This window comes from Pithys albifrons, chromosome Z, assembly GCF_047495875.1.
Source record: "Pithys albifrons albifrons isolate INPA30051 chromosome Z, PitAlb_v1, whole genome shotgun sequence".
Taxonomy (NCBI): domain Eukaryota; kingdom Metazoa; phylum Chordata; class Aves; order Passeriformes; family Thamnophilidae; genus Pithys; species Pithys albifrons.
In genome coordinates, this window is record NC_092497.1 from 63257133 (window position 1) to 63280899 (window position 23767).

The following is a 23767-nucleotide window of genomic DNA, read 5'->3' on the forward strand; positions in this document are numbered from 1 at the left end:
CCCCTTTACTCTGTGTGTGTGTCTGAAATTGGAGACGGCTCTGTGGACGTCTTATCGCTAGCATGCCGTTTAGTGCTCGCAATTTGTATTTTAGTAGATGTTCCTCCGTGCCGATTTCATAGCTCGACATCCCAGGACCTGCCTTCTTGGGTCAGGGGAAGGCGTGCGGAATCGCCAGGCCCGCGGCAGGGAGTGTTCGCAAAGACCGGCAACGCCAGTGGCCCAGGGGTAATGTCTTGGAAAAGCCAAAAATCCGACCTTTGGGAAGAACTGAGCTCAGTAACGTTTGGCTCAAAGCTTGGCGGCGATGGACGTCTCTGTTGTGTTTTCTCACCTTCCCCGAGCACGCTTTGCCCCGCGCTGCTTCCGGACGCTCAAGGCTGACCGCGCCGCCCTTTCCTCTGGCGCGGGAGGCTCAGACCTGACCGCAGCTTTCCTGAGCACGGCGCTGTCACGCAGGTGTCACACAGCTGCTCCTGCTACGGAAAGTACTATTTTAAAGCTTATGCTTGCTAGTGGCATCCTTAGCTGTGGATGAGTATACAGTAGTTTATCCTAAAAAAACCCGCAACCAAAGACGACCCCCACGAAACAAAGGCTTTAATTTCATTTCATTTCATTTCATAATTTCATTTAATTTCATTTCAATTTCATTTCATTTACCTGAAGGGACGTTCTAGCCAGGTGGGGATTGGTCTCTTCTCCCAGGCACTCAGCAATAGGACAAGGGGCCCAGGCTCAAGCTCTGCCAGGGGAAATTTAAGTTGGAGATCAGAAAAAAATTCCAGATAGAGTAATCAGGCATTGGAATGGGCTGCCCAGAGAGGTGGTGGATTCCCCATCCCTGGAGGTTTTTAACCTGAGATTAGCTGTGGCACTGAGTGCCATGATCTGGTAAAGGGGCTGGAGTTGAACCAAGGGTTGGACTTGATGATCTTGGAGGTCTTTTCTGACCCAATCGATTCTATGATTCTGTGAAATCCACACCAAACCCCCTCGATCTTTGTGTATCTCTTTTGGCAATGTAACACGAAATAGCACTAAAAGAAACCCCACCAACCAAACAAAATACCTTACCTTGTAGCTGTTCGGTGAAGTGTTGTACATATTCTCATATTCTCACTGTTGAATTCCATGTTCTGGGTCTTTTTGACAAAAGTTTGCAAAGATGCTCAGAGCTGGATATGTCTGTATAATTGTGTGTCACAAGAGTGATAAGGAGAAAAATTCTTTCACAACCAAAATCAAACGTTTAGTGGTAGCAGATTTTCTGATACAGGCTTTAAAGTAGTTGTTGAGACTTCTGTGTTGCATTGTAATGTCTATTTTTAAAATGCTTCATATTTCTTAACATTGCTTTCTGCAACCTTCTACATGTATTTCTGCATTTTCCTTTAATAAATTTTATCCAGGTGTTCCTCACGCATTTTCAAGGGCTCATCATCTGTGACTGATGTACAAATTTTTCCAGCTGAAGCATTTTCTGTTTTGTTTCATAAGCCAGTACAGTATCTTGAGCGGATTTCAAAGGTGGTACAAAGAGTATTTGAAAAAAACTTCAGAAAGTGTTTCAATGAATTCACAGTTCATAAGAAATGGAAAAAATGGAGAATATAAAAAGAAAAATATTTCCAGATGAGCATCTTAACTCATGTCCAGTGGGACAGGTCTTTCCAGATGGAAAAAAAAGCCATTCAGCAACAGGAGAAAAGCCTTTTTGTGTTTAGTTGTGTTTTTTCTTAATGCTTTTAACTCTGCATTTAGCTAATTGCTATCATTTGATGGAAGAGGCCTGTGTGCATAAAGAAGATGCTTTTATTATTCTTTGGGTTCTTTTCTATCTTTATAAATTTGTAAATACAATACACAGTTCAGGTTTGGAAGTACTTGTTTCATGCTGAAAAAAATTTGCTGGGGAAGCTTGTCTGTTTTAAATATTACAAGGAAATAATAAAAATAAGTAATAAAATAATAATAATAAATTAAAATAATAATAATTAGAAACAGAATTATTATGGTTGTACTTGCTGACTGGTGTATAATAAAGACATTCTAATGCATCCCTCTCAGTAAATGGGACAGAAAGAGGTAATATCTAATAAAGTGTTTGTTTAGAGTTGTCTGAGCAAACTGGCTTACATAATGATTTCTTTTTCTTTAGGTAGAAGATCTCTTCTTTCTGCGGCCTATGTGGATAACTCAAAATGGGAAAAGAGACTAAAAGAGGAGCATAGCCTGGGTGAGTAAAGTTTGTTTCTTGTCTTCACTTTGTCAAATGAATTGCATTCTGAACTAATTTTTGACTAGCTCATCATCTGTAAATACTTCAAGATAAGAAAGTGTGTGAAGCAATGCGCTTCTGAGTTTCCATGTCAGAAAGTGCTCAACATGTTAAAAATTTGTCATATGTATTCAAAGCTGTAATGCAGAAACAGCTTAGAATTTGCCCATTTAATTAATGTTTGGTTTCTACAAGATAATTTTTCTCATTCACAAAATCCAGAGTTTTGTTACTGTATCCAAGTGTCCTCTTCATTGACATTGTTTTAATTGTACTGCAGTGCAAAAGAAAAGCTGTTCTCTAAGTATTACAGGACAATCCTGTTCAAAGACATTTTTTTAAAGGAACATTTTTCTCAGAATTTTGCAGTTTCTTGTTGAATTACAGATTTTTCTTTTTGGGAAAAATGAAACTAAAAGTTTTATTTTCAAGAAGCTGTACATTAAAATACATATGGAACTGAGATCTCTTGTGCAAATTCTGTATCTAAATTATTTGATAATTATTTGTGTTACATTTGAAATTACGTTCCCCCGACTTTTTGGTGACTATGTTAAATAGAAAGCATCTTGCAAAACATTTTTCCATGCTAAAGATAGATATGCAGTATTTTGTACTGCAAGTGTTTTGGAGACTCCTTAAAACATAATCCTTGTCTTGTGTTTTGTTCCTGGGCCCCTGAGCTGTTACTGTTACTTGCAGCACAGACTGAGGCTGAAAGAAGAATCAGCAGGTGAAATTCCAGGGCTTTTCTCACACAGGAAGCCAGACAAAATCGTCAGAGTGATAATTTTTATGCACTGATTTGTTTCTTGTATTTGCCCACGAGTGTATAGGTTGGGATTGTCAGCATGTTGTACTGTACCTGGATCAGAAATAGCTGGTGTGTTCTCATTTTACTGTAGCTTGGATCCTGCAAAGGCTGTTAATACCTTGTTACCCTTTACTGTCAATTGGACTGCTCATGCAGTGTTTTTTGGGCTGGAGCCACAGACTTGTGCCCTGGAATGTATTTGAACTAGTCACCTTCAGGTGAAAATGGCTTCTTATTTTGGCAAATGTTAGAGCCATAGAAATCCACTGTAAAAGAAAACACTGTTGTGCAAGTGCTGGTTCAGTCCATGTTTGGCTTTCCCCGGGCCTGGCAAGACCTTTTGTGACTATTTGGCAGGCACAGTTCTTGCTGCTCCTCTGACGATGATCTTGATCCAAAGCAGATGTCTGTTCCATGGTTTTCAGAGAACTGCTTTGCATTTTCATTATGTATTCAAAGAAAAGAGAAAACAAGTTAACAGGGTGTCAGCTGCATTAGCATTTTCAAAGAGGAGACAGCCCTGCAGACGTCTGCTCTGTGGCTGTCAGTTGTGTGGCTGCACACACAATTGTGTGTAGTAACTCCTGATCATAGCTGGAGCGAATTCCTTGTGTTGAGATGCTCTTTTATTTGTCTTTCAAACATTGTTTCAGAACTGCCGTTCTTCAAAACTGTGTTTTGAGAATACTTTTAAAGAAAAATGAAGTATTTTTTGATTTAAAGTCAGTTCCATTTCTCTGCCGCAGTGATGTGCCATCCCAGAATCAAACTCACTTACTGTGTCCATGCGAGATACGCTTCATTGTCTTTTGCATAATCTCAGTTTAGCATTCCAGGCATGAAAGAGTTTAGCAAACATCAGTACTAAAATATGTGTGGGAAAGAACAAGACTGTATTTTGTGTACAGAGGCACATTTGTTCAAGAAGATAGAAATGGAAAACATGTTAATTTGGAATTTACAGCTTTGTGCTGGTAGGAAGATACCTGCCTAGAAGTAATTTGGACTCCACTTACTAAAAATGAAGTATCAAGGAAACAAGGCATGGCTGAGCTTAAATCCTCCAGTCCTTCAGTAAGCACCTTGATGAAAAGAAAAGCAATTAGCAGAATCCCAGAGGATGGCAGAATCTAGGTGAGGTAGGAAATTTCTTTTTTTGTTAGATTCACAGTACATAAAAAGGCTTATCTGCGACACCAGGTGGCAGTGCTGCCCTTAGAGAATTGAATAATTTCCATTCAAAGCCTTGTTCAGTACAGAGCTGTTGTTCTTTCTAGAAGTTGCTAGCTATGTGGAAAGGGAGAGAAATGTGGAACATATAGATTGTAAGGGAAAATATTTGCCTCGTCCTTCCTTTATATTTTAATCGGATCTTCAAAATAAATTGAGGCTTTCTTTTTATTAAATGGTTAGCCTGCGAATTAAAGTATTAGCTCTGCTCATCATTCCCAGGATAAGTAAATTTTGCACTGTGGTCATATCGTCTTTCCCCATCACTGGGTCAGAGCCTTGTCCTGGATGAACCACTTCTAAGAATATAAGGATATAAACCTAATAAAAGTGACCTTCCATAGTGGTCAGATGTACCACTTGTTGATAATGTACTGCTTGTGGATGTGGCTGCATTTTGTGGATAGGTACATGCTGTGAATCAAATTGAAACTGATGATTGCCTAGGTGGCCAAACTGGTGTTGGAGGTCATAACCACGGACTTGGAAGGTGATGATCAGTATTTTCCTAGTCACTCTCCTTTATCACCCTGTTGCAGGCAGCAAGACACTGGGTTTCTGTGAACCCATGAAAATAAAGCTGTGTGGAGTCTCAAATACTAATCTTCTAGAGTCCACATGCCCAGAAGTTAATTGTCCTCAAGTCATATTTATAGTTTGTTTTATTGGTTTGTTTAAATCCATTATGTTTTTCAATATGCAGAAATATGGTTTTTAGATAAAGTTTTGAAGGAGTTAATCTTGTAGAAAAGTATTAACATTTAGGCAGCATATGTGAGAGATTATATACACTAGTGTCCTCTTTGGTAGTGAATCAAATAAAAGCACTTGCAACATATATGTGTTAAAATGTACATAGAGTTTGCTTTGGTTATACACCAATGTTAGCACTCAAGTTTTACTACCAAAAGTGGCGTGAGACTTGAGCAATCACATGCTTGCATTCTAGTACTGCTGCTGAGATATTTTTAACTAAGAAGCTTTAATTTTGATTTGTTGAATATCAACTTAGGGAGCAAACTTGCTTTATAAAAGGTAGCTCTATTATTTAAAATTGTGAATGTGAGGGAGAGAAAAGTCTGGTTTTAGGTGCTCTTCAGAGGAAGCAAATCAGGAAAGAATTACTCATTGCGAATTATTCCTATCTAGTAACTACTGCAGAAACAGCAGTTTGTCTGGTAACAAAGCTAAATTTACCATTATCTTAATCTGTCTGCTATTCTTTTACATTAATCAGCTTTCATTTTATTGTGACTCTTACACTGGAGTTGATAGGTGAGTGCTTCATGTTGCTTTCCATGCTGTAGTTCTGGTGGAGAGTTCCAGCTTTGTAGACAGCATTAAAGGTCAGTCATTAAAATTCTGTGTCTGAAGTCTCCCAGAGGATGCTGGTGTATAATGGCTAACAGTCTTGTGATCTTGCATTGATGGCATTTTATTCATTGGGTTTATATGCTGCTTAAGTAATCAGTGTTTCCTGAAGTGGCCTGTTCATCTTCATGAGCACCTAGACAGAAGAAATGCCAAGCTCTGAGCTTGGGTCTGGCCCCCAGAATGGTCATACGGATCACCTTCTAGTTTTCAAAGGGTAATGCATAACAGCTAGTTCTGGAATAGATAAATGACCTCCCAATATGTCCATCTCAGGTCTGCGTTGCTGTGTCAAGCATACCAGATTTTGAAGCAAATACTCCTTTCCAGCTGTCTTGAAATGGAGATGAAGGATGGTGGATGGCAATTGGCTGTGTACGTTTAGGCAAAGACCTGGGCAGTCTTTGTTCTGGATAAGCTGAGTTGGCTGCAGCTTCCCTTCTCTCTTTGTGACTGCTAGAGAGATGGATAATAGAGTCAAATACCGACACTTCATGGAAGGATATTCTTTCATAAATCACCATTAAAAAAGTTGATCTACTTTTTAGTGGTTATCTAGTATAGAAAGGTCTTGGTGGCCCACATCAGCTCAGCATTCTTGTTGTCTTTTGTAGGAGCCGGTACTCGCCTTTGGAACTTTGCCACCGATTTCCCTTTTCTTTCATGGCCATGAAAAGTTTGCCTTCCCTCAGCCAGAGACTAATGCTCTTTTTTGTTTTGAAGTACACCTTAAAGTGCCTCAGGAAGAAAAGTGTTATGTAAATATGGAATACTGCTACATGGAAGACAGCAGCATTGTACAGACTGAGAATCAAACGCTTCATTTCAAATCAAGGCTCTTATAATTTTACTGAAGAAAAAACTTTGTACATGTGCTGTAATGTGACAGAGTCCTGTAAGGTCTGAGTAGCACTGAATGCCATTTGTTCTATCAGAACTGTGTACCTCTCAGGTGTGTTTTTAAAGTGATAAATAGTGATATCACTTGTTTTGTGGGCAGCATCCCTCAGAGACACAAAGTGGTGTAGTGCCACTTCTTGCCCCTGACAACGTTACAGGAATAGAAGGCTTAATCAGTTCTGATGTGGTGCTGCAATTTCTGCTTACCTCACATTTCACTGAGAGGTGGGGAGATAGAATAACCTTTTTTGGAAAATGAATTGTGAAACGATCTAACCTGTCAGCTCTTTGACGATGGCCAGTGGCACTAAGGGAAAGTGTCAAAGGAGTGGCTCATTTTGTAGCAGTTGGAAAGGATGAAGCAAGGTGCAAGTGATGCAGACAGAATACCTTAGATTCCTGGCCCTGGAAGATGGAGGAGAATGGAAAGAATATGATTGAAGTCTCTAAATTTTATAAGTTTGATGTCATCAGTTCTTGTCTCAATAAAGAATCGAACAGGTGACATTAAGCTTACATTGAGCAGCTTACTATTTCTGAGTCATCCTTATTTTCCAGGAACAGTACAAAATCAAAACTCCAAATCACATTAATTTAATTTGCAATTAAATCCATTAAATGCAGTGGCTGGCTACCTGTTCAACAGTCAGAAGCTTCAAGTTCCTGTATGATTGAATTACTATTATTATATGACTGCTGAACCAGAGTGCTGTAAAGTTAATAAGGTACTGGCACAGTGCTCAGTTTGTTTAACAGGATTTCTTGGGATTGCTGTTTGTGTCTGAAGGATTTTGTCAGTATGGTACTGCTTGTTTCTGTTTGTCATTGTTTTACCATAAAATAAAAATCCATGCCAAAACATTGTCCAGCATGTGCTAGGCTTGAAAGCAAGTAGGAATTTTAAGGACATCTGCTCAGGTTTTTTTTATTTTTCAATGAGTTACAGTAGTTACAGTAATTTCATCCAGCATGTCATAGGGTAGTTTGCCCCCCCCTTTTTTAGTTATAGTTACTATCATCATATTAAGCACCTTTTCACTTCCTATTTTCTATTGAAATATTTAACAATAATTGAATGTATTGTTTTCATGCGACTTCAAACTGAGATGTTAACAAGGAACCAGAATTTGATTTCATGTACATGGGTTCTACTCAAGGTTATGTGACGGCTCTGCAGATTTTCCTGTTATGCCAATTATTAAACATACTCTTCTTCTGCTTTCTGCAGCTGACTTAGCCCACTTAATGGACAGAACCTATGAAAGAAAGCTGCCTGTCAGCTCTTTGACAATAGGCCGGGTAAGGAAATAAATCCCAATCATAAAGTGATAGAAATGACAGTGAAATGCTCATGTAATCAAGTGTGCTTAGAAGGGATAAATGATATCACCTCTCTTGGGAGTTCTGGGATCATAAATGTCTTGCTATACTGTTAAATTGCTGTATAAAGCTGTTTTATTTTTACTTTTTACTCATTCTTTAGTACCTGGAATATAGTCTTCAAAACAGATTTTTTTTCCTCAGTAAAATCAGGCCTCACTGCTAATGGGCTGTGTATTTCCCTAATAAATGTTCCCTACCTTCCCGTGGTTTCTGTCTTTGTGAGAGCTTTAATGCCTCCTCAGGCATTGTATAAGAACCCAGGCTGCTAAGGGAATGCAGTGAATTAGAACACTGCACTGTCTGTCTTCCTCCACTTCCAGGCTTCTTTCAGTGAGACAGAGGTGGGCATACTTTGCTTCAGTAGTTCTATTTCCTTGCAGCAGACTGAGGCAGAACAAATGCTGACATGGGTTAACCAAAGCTATTATTTTTACTTGGATTAGTAACCATTTCCATCTTCTGCATGGGTTAATCTGGAAAATGGCCATGAAAGCAGAGATGAGAAATGTGTTGTTAAGTTACTGTTGTGAGTGTTTGCACTGAAGAAGTAGAATAAATACATCACTTGTTTAAAAAAACAAACAAATTTCAGTCTTCAAAATTACCCCAAAAAGCTGAGTTACCACCCTTGTACCTCATTAATATCCTTAATTAGTATTATTTACACCACTGACTGAGGAGTCACAGAATGCTTTGTTGAGTTATAAGAGCAGGGATTTTTACAGATCAAGAATTCATGATCATTGCTTCTCAGACAGTGTCCATGAGGAAAATGACTCTTCCTTTTATTAAATTAACTTAATTTGTTTCCTGCATGTTTCTGCTTTGGGCTGACCTTTTCTGCGGGGAAATTGCATTTTCCAGATTGGCAAACAGCCCCACTTTCCAATACCTGGAGCTCACATCAGATATTTACTTTCCAAAATGTAGGTGAAGCACCCAGGCATTCTATTGCCACACTCAAAAGATGAGACCTATATATGTACAGCACATAAGGAGAATTAAGAAATGGGACATCAAGTACCAGTCAGCTGAAGCTATTATTTTTAGCTTAGGCTTAGGATGAAGAGAAGTACTGACCTTGAGAATGTTTTTATTTTCTCAGCTAAGAGTATTATATTGGGAAGACTCTGTAGTGTACCATCATCTTTATGCTTGTGTGAGTAAAAGGTACAGAAAAGCAAGCTGCACTGTTACCGTAAGACAAAGTCTGGTTGAAAACTTGGCTTGTATTTAGTTGATAGCACTGAGCATTTTGTAAGATTGCCTGGAGAAGACAGGGTTGCAAATTAGGAGAAAATTGTGCTTTACACCGTGGGGGTTATTTTTCTTACCGGTGTTTATAGTGAAATACAAAATGCTTTTGTACCTGTACTTCAGAATGTATAGTATGAACAGGCACAACAGTCAAACTTTAGAGAAGAAGAATTTTTTCAAAGGGAAATAAGGCATGTCAAGACTCACTCAAAATTACGGCAAAAAGACTAAGGAACTGAATTTATTCCTAAGATACAGGATGTGATTAACAGCAAAAAATTCAGAGAAGCAGCAAAATACACAGTGCTGAACTCTAGGGACTTAGTCCTCAGATGGCCTTCAAGGTGCATAAAGTTTGTCAGAGCTGAGGAAGGGAGTTGTCTCAGTTTAAAAAGATTTGACTTCTAGCAGTTTAGAAGAAACGACAGTTAGGAGAAAGCAAAGATGTGAGAATTTCAGTACTTATCAGACAGCTACATATTCCAGACAAATGTATTTGGTTATTGCATTTTCTTTTAATATACTTTGTGAGTGCTTCCTCTTTAAGCTTTTATTTCTTATGTTTTATTCAGTTTGTTGACAACATTTCTTCACGGGAAGAAGTGGATCAAGCCGAATACTACCTTTACAAGTAAGCATCTTTTTCCCTCAATATGAACTTCGAGTCATACAAGTAAAGACTTGGAAGTCTTGTCCTTTGAGGAGTGACCCTTTCTAACTTACTGGTTTTGATTTCTCTCTTGCATAGTATGCATATCTACTTGTCATGCAACTCACACCTAAAGGCTTTCTTGATAACTTCTCCATTTTTATGACTGCTCTTCTCTGGACCCCTGGCATTGGCTCCTGTGAAGCATGTTAGTCTGAGCTACTGAACAGCTAATGCAACCTCCAGCTATGGTTTACATTAGAGATACTGAAATTGTAAAGAGTTATGTTTGTTCAGTTTTTTCTTCTGGTACTTTTTATTACTATGTCATTATTTATCTAAATTGGCTACGTGCATATTTGCATGCATAAGTATAGGACTCAAAAAAGGTTGTTTCCTTGGAACAAGGAGAAAGAAGAATGGGCATCCTGTGGTAATGATCAAGTGAAGGCTGCATGAAGTGTAGTTTTTATCCCCTTAGTACTTTCATGCTTCCCAGGTAAGCTGTGTGTTTCACCTTTACATGAGTTGTTAGGGTTTTCTGCAACTCTTCTTGAACACTGTTGTGTGAAGTGTAGAGTACCTTTTCTGCTAGTGTCAGGTTGAATGCTGGTTTGCTTCAAGTCACTTACCTCTCCATATTGACTTTAAGAGGGCAAAATTCTTGTTGATCACTAGAATAAATTAATTCTTTTATGGATAGTCTCATACATTGAGAACAAAGTTTTCTGTTGGAGAAAACAACTCATCCTGTCAAAGTGTGTGAGAAAGCATCCTTACAAATAATGTCAGGTTGTTATTTGTAAGTAGTAATGATTATTATTTTAATAAAGATATTTGCTGCATGACTGTTTTAAGTAATGGATAGTTTGAAGTACATGATTGCATTCCCCCAGGCACTCAGCAGTAGGACAAGGGGGCACGGGCTCAAGCTCTGCCAGGGGAAATTTAAGTTGGAGATCAGAAAAAAAATCTTTGCAGAGAGAGTAATCAGGCATTGGAATGGGCTGCCCAGAGAGGGGGTGGATTCCCCATCCCTGGAGGTTTTTAAACTGAGATTGGCCGTGGCACTGAGTGCTGTGATCTGGTAAAGGGACTGGAGTTGGCCCAAGGGTTGGACTTGAGGATCTCACAGATCTTTCCCAACCCAATCGATTCTATGATTAGACTTCAGATCTCCATGATTCTCTGGTACTACTGGGGCAGTATCTAGACCTCAGTTTCAAGTTGGAAACAAGCAAAACCAGTTTGCTGATACTAACAATATTCTGTAGTGAAAAAATAAAAGTAGGAAGAAGAATCTCTCACAAAAGGGAGGTTAGTGGAGCTGTCACTCCTTTTGATCAACTTTTCATTAGTCCTCTCGGGATCTGTAGTAAGAAATTAGTTGTCCATCCAGCAACAGCAGAAATGAAATCAGGAGAAGGTCGAACTAGTTTAATGCAAGCCTTCTGATACCTTTTATTCTTAAAGACTGATATGCATCTTATGCCACATGTACTTATGTCCTCTCTGATTGAGTCAAGCCCTCTAGGATCAGGGATGCCAAGAGACCTTTGTCTTCCCTGACATGCAGAGTAAGGTGTGGTACTTTAATTACTAAGTCTGCAAATGGTACATATAAAATCCAGATAGTGAAGTGTCCATATATAATGTACCTTTCAGGTTCTTTCTTCTTTCGTGTTCTTCTTGAAAAAAGAAATCCGAGTGACAAAAATTAGAAGCTTAGAAAGTGGTCCATAGTGAAGACAGAATAGTATGGGAATCTCTAACGTGTAAATATCCTTTTTACTCATCATCTCTGCCTGGTTAATACATCAGTTTAAAATACAGGGGGTTTTATCCTTAAGAACACATTCTTGTGTAGAGAGTTACAGTTCAAAAATAATTACAGTTATTTACCGTTTCTCTAAGAAATAATTCTCCTGTGGCTAGTGAGACTATAGTTATGTGCACATTAAATACAATAATTCTTATCTGTGTAGAGAGAATAGAGAAGTATTGATGTGTCACATGGCTTGCCAGACTTGCTTTGGCTGGTGTTTTTCTTGTGTGTCTCTGCAATGCTGCTTTGTTTTGGTGTTGCAAAATGCTTAGTCTTTTGGTGATGTTAGCTTCATTTTTCAACAAGACTTCATTCCAGTGTTTATTCTCAAAACTCCACAAATACACAGGTAGTGAGACAGCATTGAGAGATCTATAATTCAATGTAAAATGTAAAATTTCTCATTATAACAGCAACTTTTCAAGTGAAAATAAGTGTTCTAGCTTCAGGATATAGGAGATGTAGTTGGTATTCACAAGACCCCTTTAACTGGTCTTTATGTTTTGCACTTCAAATGAAGGACAGATTTATAAAGATGGGTCTTTGTAAGTGGAAGGGAGTTTGACACAGAAAAAGTCCTGCAAAAGTGGCCATACCAGGAGACATAAGTGAGGGAGGTAGAGAGGGAGAGTTAAGAAGCAGAGAAGATTTGACAAGGAATTGCTTTTTCTGCCCTATGACAATCAGTTCCAAGCAAAATTTTTGTACTTTATGTAAGGAGAATAAGCTTTTAAAAAGGAGAAAGGCAGCATAAAAGAAAAGCTGTTTTTATGTCATTTGAGATATACAAATTCATTGCATATGTTGTGTACCTGGCCTGGGAAGTTGACTGTATGTGCATATGCCTGAACATAAATAAGCAGAATGCCTCCAGAGTCCTGTCTTTTGCCCCTTAACTGCTTGTAGAGTATAAAGGGAATTTGATGTCTCTTAACAGTGTTTGGAATCTGAGATGAAGGGGAGTCTGTTCCAAGGCCCCTAGAAGGCTGGAAGATGTGCCTGGTGCAAAAGACAAACTGTGGGAAGAATCAGAGGAAGGTAGTGGCATTTCCCTGCTCTCTCTCTGGGGTTTTCCTGAGGATAGGAGTGACAGAACTTCTAACTGTGAGCTTTGTAGACTGGAGACTTTCTTTCTGTTATGTCAGATAGAACGTAGTTTCAAAAAGTAGTATTCTGTAACATGGCTGTAATGCATTTAGGGTTCTGAAATACAATATGCTTGTTATATTTAGACCTATTTCAATATTCTGCCCTTTTAAAGTTGTGGATATCCAGCCATACTGTCTCCACATAGGAACTTGAGCTCTCAAGAATAACTGTGGAAACTGCTATGCTACATTGTGAAACATGTCAGTAAGATGGTAAAGGCCAGTTTGAGGCATGACATCACCTATTTTCAGTACTTCTCTTTTTGTTCTCTTCTGAATACCTCCCCCCTTTGTTAACCATCAGACTTAAAAAAATCCTTTCATCTCCTAGGATCCCAGCAAAAATTCTAATCAAAATGCAGAGCACTTTCAGTGAGATCAAAGATCTGCAGTTTGCCTTACTTTGTCCTCTCTCACTGAGATGTCACTATTTCACACATCAGGGTGTTTTTCATATGATGGATACATTAGCATAATGAAGAGAGGTTTTGTGGTGAGGTAATGCTGATTCTGTTTGTAGGTTTTATGCCAACAAAGATTTTCAATGGATGTGAAAGCAATTGGTGAAGTTCTATGTTGAGATTCCTCAGGAGAATTTTTAATTACATTAAACCCATGACCCACTCTGTAGAAAAAAGGATACACACTATCTGTGTGTGCATATGCTCTCTAAATTCTTGCACAATCTACCTAGATATTTTTATTACTTTTCTGTGATTAGTAATTGCTTTTTTGTAAATAGAGTTCTTTCTGCAGATTTCAGAATTTATTACCTGGGGTTCATACTTGATTGTAAGTACAAATTGGGACAATAGCAAACTATTAGAAGCTATTCTTGTACACACACATACAGATGTATATGTACATACACACACACACGCACGCACACACACATACATATATATATTCATATCTTCATAAAATTGTTTTGGTTGGGATGGTAGTAAGCTGTAGATTTGAAGCTTGATTTCAGTCTTTAAATCATTTTGGAACTAAAATGGTCTCCATATATAGGAAATTATGCTTATTTCTTATAATGCCAGCATATCAGTAATTAGTGAAACGTTATGTGCTAAGTTTCACCTTCACTGTATTTGCATGTCTGTTTTGTGTGTGTAGGAGTTGCAAGTTTTGGTACTTTTATGCCAACAATCAGTTTAGTGTCTGAAAATGTTATTACTATAAAGTATTGTTTATAATAAATTAGCAAAATTGACCAAAAAAAAGGTATTCCTGAATTATATTTAACATGGCATTCATTCCAACTAGCATGATCTTCTGTTTCTCTATATAAATCTACAATATGTAATGAATACCGTTAACCTGTTCCAGCACAAATATAAAAAGAAGAGACATAGATACAGTCCTATAATATATTTAACTCTTCCTTAGAGTCATTTTCATTCTTCTAAGGCTGTAGCCAAAATAGACTTCATTAGTTGATCAGGTCTTGGTTTTTGGTGCCTCCAGAGAAATACAAGTGTTAAAAAAGAGATATAAAAATAAATGCGTCAGAAATATCTGCCTACTATTCAAGTTATGCAGCAGTTATGTTTTGAAATGATACGCAGAAGCAGTGGAAGAGAAGAATACACTTTTGTAGGCAGAATGATATGTTTTACCAGTTTGGACACCTCCCTTAGCTGACCAATTTAAAGTAAGTCCATTTGCAAAAGATTTGGGCTGCTCTTGGGCAGGTTGGGAGACAGAAGGAAGGGAAGCACAAGAGAGATTTACCTTATTAGAATGTTTACTCATTTTCATATGAATGACAGAAATACTAGTGTTTAGAGCTGTTCCGCTGTGGTTGCCAGTGTGTGATGCTGCTTTATGTGAAGAAATATTGGCCGCTATCCAAGCCAGTGCTGTCAGATATAAGTATTCTAGCTGTATAGACTTCACCACTTTCCTGGCTCCAGCAGCCTTCACTCATTTCTGCACAGAGGGGCACATGTTCTTACTCTCCCTGTCATCTTGCACAGTTTCATTGTTGTCATTGTCTCTGTGTGGTTTGTCACAGTATGAGCTGTAGGAATCTTTGGAAAAAACAACTGGTAACTAGATTTCAGAACCCAGAACCAAATTTCAGCAAGGCTTATCCCGTAACCACATCTAATTCAAGTAGGGTATGCTCAGTGTAATGGTGTTGTGTAGTGCAGGAGAACTGTCAATAAAGATATAACACTGGAAAGCATTCAGAAATATTTCTTCCTGTAATACATGCTTTTTCAGTCATCTGCTTTTCATAGTTCTTCTGTCCTTTTTTATAGACTTTCCTTTAAGCTTGTCAGAAACTGGACAAAAATTTTCTAAGCATTGCATACTAAAGCATAAAATGTTGGAAGACTTCCCTTCAACGCTAATATTTGGGTTTGGTTTTTTTTGTATAGCCAACGCTAAAGGGATAACCATTTGGATTTTAACAGCTTTGTATTTAAAACAAGGGGAAAAGAAGGATTCTGCTACAAACAGAATGCAGTATCAAGGGGGTAGTTCCCTCCTCCTGCTCTGCAATATTTCTGGAGTCAGTAGAGAGAGAAAGGCAGTCAGAGTCAGAAATCGAAAGCACTGACTTAATCCACACTCCGTGGGGATACATTTTTCATTTAGTATTGGGAGACAGGCTTTCATTACAATTCTTGCAAGAAAAGGATATTAGCAGAATTTTCCTGTCTTTCACCCAGGATCTTGCCAACAGCAAGTGTTGGGTTTCAATGTCCTGATTCTGGGAATAGGAGTTGCATACCTTGCCACAGCTGTTATGTTGAAAATATATCTTGGGTTAAATGTACATGTTGTAAAGCTGGTCCACTTACCAGGATTTACTTTGTGTTTTCTCCTACAATTGTTTTCTCTTTTTTGTAACTAAAGTAAGGCTTATAAGAACTTGTGATTTGACATCCACAAAGAATATGAAATGTTTTGAAACATTCAGGGGCATATTACACTGTAGGTTATCAGGGAAAGGAATTTGTATCTACCTGTCTTTTGTTTTGTTTTCCTTTACATTGTTTGAAGAAAAATTTTGCCAGGAGGCTAATATGAGTGCTAGTAAGACCGACGTTTCATGTTACTGTTGGTTTTCTGTAGTGGAAGCAGTATCTTCTCTTGCAGGGTGCAGGGAAGCAGAGCTGGAACCAAAAATTGCTCTGACATTCCACTGCCCGAGAATTCCTGTTCTGCACCACATTTGCTAAGAAAAGTAAGAACACATACATTCAATGTGGTTAAATGATGGCAAGTCATGTGCCAATTTATAGGGTAGACTGGTGGAGAGAGGGCAAAGACATTAAATTTTTTTTTCTATTGTAACTTGGCCGCTACATGAAATAAAAGGCTTATACACTGTTTTAGAATCATAGAATCATACAATCATAGAATCGATTGGGTCAGAAAAGACCTCCAAGGTCATCAAGTCCAACCCTTGGTCCAACTCCAGTCCCTTTACCAGATCATGGCACTCAGAGCCATGGCCAATCTCAGTTTAAAAACCCCCAGGGATGGTGAATCCACCACCTCTCTGGGCAGCCCATTCCAATGCCTGATTACTCTCTCTGGAAAGAATTTTTTTCTGATCTCCAACTTAAATTTCCCCTGGCAGAGCTTGAGCCCGTGACCCCTCGTCCTATTGCTGAGTGCCTGGGAGAAGAGACCAGCACCCACCTGGCTAGAACTTCCCTTCAGGTAGTTATAGGCAGTGATGAGGTCACCTCTGAGCCTCCTCTTCTCCAGGCTAAACAGCCCCAGCTCCCTCAGTCTCTCCCCACAGCACTTGTGCTCCAGTCCCTTCTCCAGCCTCATTGCTCTTCTCTGCACCTGCTCCAGCACCTCAATATCTTTCCTGAACTGAGGGGCCCAGAACTGAACACAGTACTCAAGGTGTGGCCTCACCAAGGCAGACTACAGGGGAAGGATCACTTCCCTGGTCCTACTGGCCACGCTATTTTTGATACAGGACAGGATTCCATTGGCACACTGTTGGCTCATGTTGACCTTCCTGTCAATTAGTACCCCAAGGTCCCTTTCCACCTGGCTGCTCTCCAGCCACTCTGTGCCCAACCTGTAGGGCTGCATGGAGCTTAATGAGACCTTACTTTCATTTTACAGTATAGAATGAAAATCATTGGTACATATAAGCTTGCTGTGTTGCACAGGGCTTTTAAGATGAACATGGCCTGATTAAGCATATAAAAGGGGCTACACCATCTTACTGGACTTTGTGGTAGCTGTAACAGGGTGGGTTCTACGGTTGCTGGAAAAGTGAGGCTGAACACCTCTGAGACTTCAGAAAACAGTGTCTTTATGAACAGGAGTGACCCAATAGCAGGAACCCAAAGAGAAGGGAGAAAGAAGAAGAAGAGAGACTAAAGCAATAAGCCCAAACATGTAAGCACCCCAGTCACCAAAGAGTTATTCACATAAGGTTGTCTTACCAACTCATAACACTCCCCCGAGCAGGGGCTACATATTCTAGGCCTTGGCAGACAGCAGGGACTCCAGCTTTCTTTTCGGGGAAAAAAACCACCAACGCCAAGAGCATAAGCCCTCTCACCTTTTTTATTTACAAAGATTGACCTTTATACTTTTGTGGGACTGAAAATATTTGGCCAACAACTGGTTGCCAAGACATTTAGAAAATTATCTGATTATATCCAACAGACCATAGATTTCTTTCTGGCACCAGCAATAAAAAAACCCCAACTTATGTTGCCTGTTCCACTGGTATATTTTTTTCTAAAAACGCCTATCTTCTTCAGAAATGTCCACAAATATTAGTGTGCAGAACAAAAATGAAAGTAAGTAGGTACGTTCATTTAGCTTGTATATCTTATTATTTCTGCATATACATTTGTGCCTGTGAAACAGTGTTCTACTCCCTCAGGGCATAGAAAGCTTGATTGTAAACAGAGTTCCTAAACAATGTTTTCCTATAATGGAATAGAGTAGTATTGAATCACTAGATAAGCAGGGATTGGTTTAACATCCTCCTGCGGTGATTTCTGAGGTTATTACTCTTTCTCACTGTTTTCTAGAAATAGAAAATTAAAGTGAGAATTTCTGAACGTAAGATGCCCAGTAGCAAAGTGAAAAAAATTGGTTATTCAGGGTGTTTACTCTCTTTTTTTGGTTGGTTGAGGGGTTTTCGTTGTTTTCATGGTGCTTTAATATTGAGCTATTTTTGAAGCTGTATTCTCCAGTTAATCTATATTGTCTCCTGGAATGAGTCCAATTCTGGTTTTGGTGTTTCTCTGTAGCAAGCACTTGAGTTGCTCGACTCAGCTACCCGCAACTGTTTCTTCTGCCACAGTCTCTGTTACTGCTTTCTAATTCTGACCTTTACTTGGTCATTGGTTCCTAGGGAGAGCAATCCCTTATTTTTTGTTTGTTTGTTTGGGCTTTGGTTTTTTGGTTGGTTGGTTGGATTTTTGTTGTTGTGGTTTGGGTTTTTTGGTTGGTTAGTTGGTTGGGGTTTTTTTTGTGGAGGGGAAGAACAGTATGGGGTTTGAGGAAAGCTTGGACAAAAGTCCAAGCCTCTTTTGTCAGCTGATCACATTCTCTTACCTGTTTCCTAAAATCCTGACATGTCCCCTGTCCCTGAAGGAGAATATCTCCAGGCTTTCCAGCTCCTTCTCTTGTCTCCCCTTTGCTACATCAGTTTGAAAGCCTGAGGGAGCTTGACATATGTGGAGTTGGTCATTTCAGAAATAACACTGGCAGCTCTCAGCATTTGGTTTCCATCTTCACCATCTTGATGCACCCATATGGGGTGCTGGGCAGCCCATCCTTGAAAGGTGCTGAGATTGTCCTTGCCTCCCAGTTTTAGTCTAATTAATGATCACGTGCATGTGTGGTGTGCCAGGTCCTCAGCCGATTTAGGCAGCTGTGAGGGACCATGTGTTGTCTCTTTTGACCAGGTGAGGATTTGACCCAGGATCTAGTTCAGGGAACATTTAATCAGCCAACAAAGAATGCTTTCTTGGATTTGTTGTTAAAATTGGAAAGGGATATATACAAGAGAGCAGCTGGTAGAAACTGCTGTTTGCTCAACTGTAAATGTAGACACAATAAACATTCCTTCTTCCTCCTGCTAAAAAGTGAACAGAGATTTAGTTTATTTCTCTCCCCCACCCCACTCACTTCACTCTAGGGCCTGTCAGGCTGGGAGCATACAGATTTTGGCAACTGACTTTCACCTTTATGAATAATACTTTTTTTCAAGAATTAGCGTGGATATAAAGCTGGCTTTAATCTCTAAAAGTCAACTAGTTCTGATCGCTCCTCTGTCACTACTGTTTTCATTTAACAAAGAGAAAAAATACTCCTTTCTTCAGTCAGAGTTCCATTAGGGAGTGAGCAGAGCTGGACTAAATCAAGCTACAAGCAAAATAGATGGTCTCTGGCAGCAGACAGCTGGAAATAAAATGGACACCATCACCCTTCCCTTTGTCTATGTTGCCTGTGCCAAATTTCTGACAAGCCAGACTGGCTGCTGGTGTGTGTAACTGTGGGTGGACAAGGTATAGCAGCTATTGTGAGAACATGACAGAAGAGCATTTGCAGCAGGAGTAGTTCAGTCCACTTTATTGGCAAAGGTGTCTCTTTTTCTGTCTTCATTGAAGTTACTGTCCTGCAGTGATCACTTTTTGCAGTTTCTCTTGCCCAGATTAAATAGTAAAGTGGCATGTTCATCTTGCATAAGATACTACTGTGTTGTTTTGAAAGTCATGATTCATTGGAGAAATAAAACAAAGCTGGACTGAAATGAATGGGGTACATACATACACACGGCCTTAGTGAGTTTTTTTCCTCTCTTCCATATTTTAGTCCTGTACAGTGGGTAACATGTTATGTGTAATGGCCCTATACCATGCCTTGGGGAACTGCATGCTTATAAATGTCAGTTTGAAGTCTGAATACAAGATCTGAGTAGGCCACTGCAGCAAGACAAAGTAGCAGGACATCCTGGCCTTGCATTATGGACCAATCATCAGCAGAACCAAAACCAGTAGTGGATTATCATAGAATCACAGAATATGCTGATTTGGAAGGGACGCATCAGAATCATTGAGTCAAAACTTCTGGCCCTGCACAGGACACCCCAAAAATCACACCATGTGCCTGAGAATGTTGTCTAAACACTTCTTGAACTCAGACAGGCTTGGTGCTATGACGTCCGTATTTATATCTAGCAGCCTTGGCTGGATACCTGTCTCAGAAGGGGGGAAACTGTACAAACGATCCCTTTGCATTATGAAATCATCTGCCTGTTTTGGGTAGCACAAACTTATTTTACTGTGCAGCTTGTAACTAGCTACCCAAGGGAACATTTTCGTCCTGCAGTACATAAAGGGATACCTGCTGTCTCTCTCTTTAAATAACAGATCTGATGGCACAGTCTTTTTCTGAAGAGAGTGAAACAATCACAAAGCTGCTGAGAGCCCACAGATTTCAAACTGCCTGACTAAATCCTTGATTCTGTGTTGCCATGTTTATCCTTGATTCATTTAACGGGTCCATGTGATTGATGTGATATACAGTATGGATAAAGGACATGTCTGTATCCCTGGTCTTAGAGGAAGTTAACTACTAAGAGATGCTAAATAGAAGTCTCTGAAGTTCTGTCACTGGGTAGCTTACTGTGGTTAGGGAACTAATAAAAATGTATCAAGAAGGAATTGAGCATTTTTTGTTAGTCATTGCTAAAGTATTTTAGTAGGAAAATACATGCTTGGAAGAACAAAAAAAAAACCAGTATGTTGTTGCTCACTGAGACATGACGTAAAAAGTAACCAGTTTAATGGTGAACTGCCAGGTAGCCAAGGCCTGGCTATGCACCAGTGGTTGACCTTTTGGTATTGGTTGTCTTTTTGACAGTGGCTGTGGCTGAAACTACAGATGTCAGGTGTTTTGTGTTCTTTGGTGCAGGTGTTTAACATGAAAACCTTATTTTTTTAACTTGACAACATAACTCTGCCTCCCCTTTGTTTGTGAGATACAGAAGGAGAGCAATGAACAAGAACATCAGACTGTAGCAGTGAAGAATGAAAAGGGCGTAGGTAGTAGGTCAAAATTAGGTTAACTTGAATTGTCTCTGTGTCAGCAAAGCTGAAAAGGTGAAACCTAAGATGTGTTAAACCAGTTTTTTAAGTGTTTGGCAGCAAATGCAAGGTTTGCTCTTCTCTTGCTTAGTTTGGTCACTGAGATCCATTCGGTGTTCATATTCCTGCAGCACTGTCTTGCCAGCACCTCCTTTTTGCTCAGGTCACATGTGGTGAGAAGCTGAATAAACAGTTTGGCTTATACACTTCTGTGTCACAGCCTTTGAGATACTCAAGACAGAAATACACTGTTTAAAATTGTGCAAGTTCAACTGTGATAAACTGAAAAGTGTCAAGGGTTGTGTCAGTGGATGTAATGTTACAGTAGTTTGAAGCTAGTGTGTGATGTGTTTCTGGGAGCTATTCTGTGAAGCATAAAGAATTTGAGTAAAATAACTGGAAAATGCAACACTGTTACAATGTAGACTCCAGATCTCAGTCAATTATGTCTCTGACAAAATTATTTTTACCTCATGTTAAATTTAGGTTGTGCATTAGGCATGATTGAAAAGTTGCTGCATGCAAATACTATAATAGCAATGCCTAGTTGTAGGCTGAGGGTTTTTCCTGCCCTTAAAATTAAGATACTATTGGCTTTTGTTGACAGTTTTTATGTGTGCCTATAAGTTGTGCCTATTCAATACAATGTGAAAGCAGTGTTCTGTCATAGTTTGAACCTAGTGGTAAAAGACAGAAGCACCTAAATGTGTGATTCAGTTCCCTCTGAGATTGTTTGAACTATTGCAAAAGAGTCGCTGTCTTGTCATCATGGAAAAGCCTTTGTTGCTACATCTGTGTCCAGTTTGATTAATGGTTTACTGGAAAGCAAACTTCACTGTGGAATCCCTGCAGTAGGTGATGGTTAAGAGATGGAGATTTTCTGATGCATCTGTGTATTTTATTTTTAAAAAATGAAACCTCTATGAGCTTTGAAGCAATTTAGTCCCTAAAATCACGTAAGCTTACAGTTATCTGTAGTTGGAGAAAGTCCGTGACTGAGTTACTATTTGGTATGCAAAAGGTTTTAAACTTACTTCTAAAATGCAGCTAGTGAGAGCTACCTTCCTGCTAGAAACTGACTTTTTTAGTGAGGGATCTCTCATTTGGCAAAGTGAACGAGATACAAAGGTGATTTCAGTAAGTAGAAAGTACAAGCAGGCTTTCACCAACATTTCTTTTTCATTTTGAGAAATTAGTTGATAACTTGTGTACTTGCTTTTTGGACAAGTGGAGAGTTAATGGAAGTGATGACAAGCATAGATCGGTCACTGAAATGGTAACAATCTGTCGCAGGTTTGGCCTAGCTGTTACCAACCCTGGACTGGCCCCCCTTCCCCCTCCCAGAACTTCCCAGCAAAGGCAAGGAAGAAAAACTGAAAAGAAACAAACTCAAAAGAAACTGAACTGAATAAAAAGGATAAATTATATTTTCTAACATTCACAATCACACTGTATACACAGTACATAGGATCCCATCCCCCAGGGGAAAGGGAAAGGGAAAAAGGGAACTGATCAACCAGAAAATTGAGAAAAAGCAAACCCAAACTAAAAGAAAAAACAAATGAATCACACAAACACAATTAAAAACCTCAGGGAAGGGGAACAAGCATGAAACAATCTCACCCAGGACAGGAGAACCACCGACAACCGGAGGGATCAGGCTCCAACACCCTCGAGCTCCCCGTCCGAGGAAGGAAAGCCAAAACCGCTCCTCCCTGCTACGTGGAAGACACGTGTGGAATACTTGTAACTTTCTTAGATACAATGGTAACTGAGGAAGCCCTGGGTCAAACCATTACACAATCAAATTAGTGTTTTACCTATCTATATGCTATTTTTTTACAGCCTTGTGTTAACCAGTTCTCAGAGACCTAAGTAAAAGAATCCAGCGGAACTGACCCTTTCTCGAGCTTTTAAGCAGCAAATTTTGTCCTGACACGCTTAGAAATTGCTGTGATTAAAAAAATTTACCTGAAGCAAGAAATGTAGTGTGTTGTATGGTTCCTAATTCTCCATGGGTTTGTATGCCAGGATATCAGGAAAAGACATAATTAAGTTGGTTTCGAATCAGGCTTTATTGTAGTTGCATGGGGGCAAGAAGGGCACTAGAGAGTATCTTACCAGAACCACTATGGCAGCAGCTCACTTCATCGTTCCTTGTGTTTGTCTCAGCCTATAATATTCTGTATACAATCACTAGATATTAATGGCATTTATATTGAAAACCAGTCATTTAACCTGTAAGTCCAGAAGTATTTGTCACAAACAGCTATGTCCTTGTCAGTCAATAGTTTAAGGAGATGTTGGGCTTTTTATTATTGTTATTATTATGACACAACTTTTTCTTTTTCATTAACTGTTGCTCTTTGAGTGAATTTCATTGTTGTGGTGAAAGTAGTATGGATTCTTCATGCGTGTGACAAGAAAATTGGATTTTTTTTCTGTCTTTTAAAAGGAGTGGGAGACCTGAAGGGTGGTGGGTAATTCTGTTATCCTAGGAAGAGGAGAAAAATAAAAACACTGGATCAAAGAGTTGTTTATTTGATTTCCTTCATTGCAATTCACCTCATCATTCTGTTAAGCAAAAAAAGGGGAGTGCTTTTTTTACAGTTTGCATTTGAAATAAAACATCTGAATGTCAAGAAACTTATTTTCTGCATGAAACTAAACCAGGCATCACCACCTTTTCTTGGTAGCAATGTTGTTTTATCTACTGCTTGTGCTGTGGACATCCAAATGGCCAGTTTTAGTGAGCAAGGAACTGTGTTGATACTGAATTTTTAAATGTTAAGGCCTTTATTTTCTAGCTA

At 39.1% G+C, this 23767-nt stretch overlaps 1 protein-coding gene across 1 annotated transcript in view; it reads left to right on the forward strand.

Moving 5' to 3' along the window:
• The window catches only part of MRPS27 (mitochondrial ribosomal protein S27), a 42981-nt gene that overhangs the window by 231 nt on the left and 18983 nt on the right, over positions 1-23767 (forward strand). The window contains exons 2-4 of the mRNA XM_071581308.1: positions 2162-2239; positions 7825-7895; positions 9809-9867. Of these exons, the coding sequence (XP_071437409.1) occupies positions 2162-2239; positions 7825-7895; positions 9809-9867 (208 nt within the window). The remainder of the gene's footprint in view (positions 1-2161; positions 2240-7824; positions 7896-9808; positions 9868-23767) is intronic.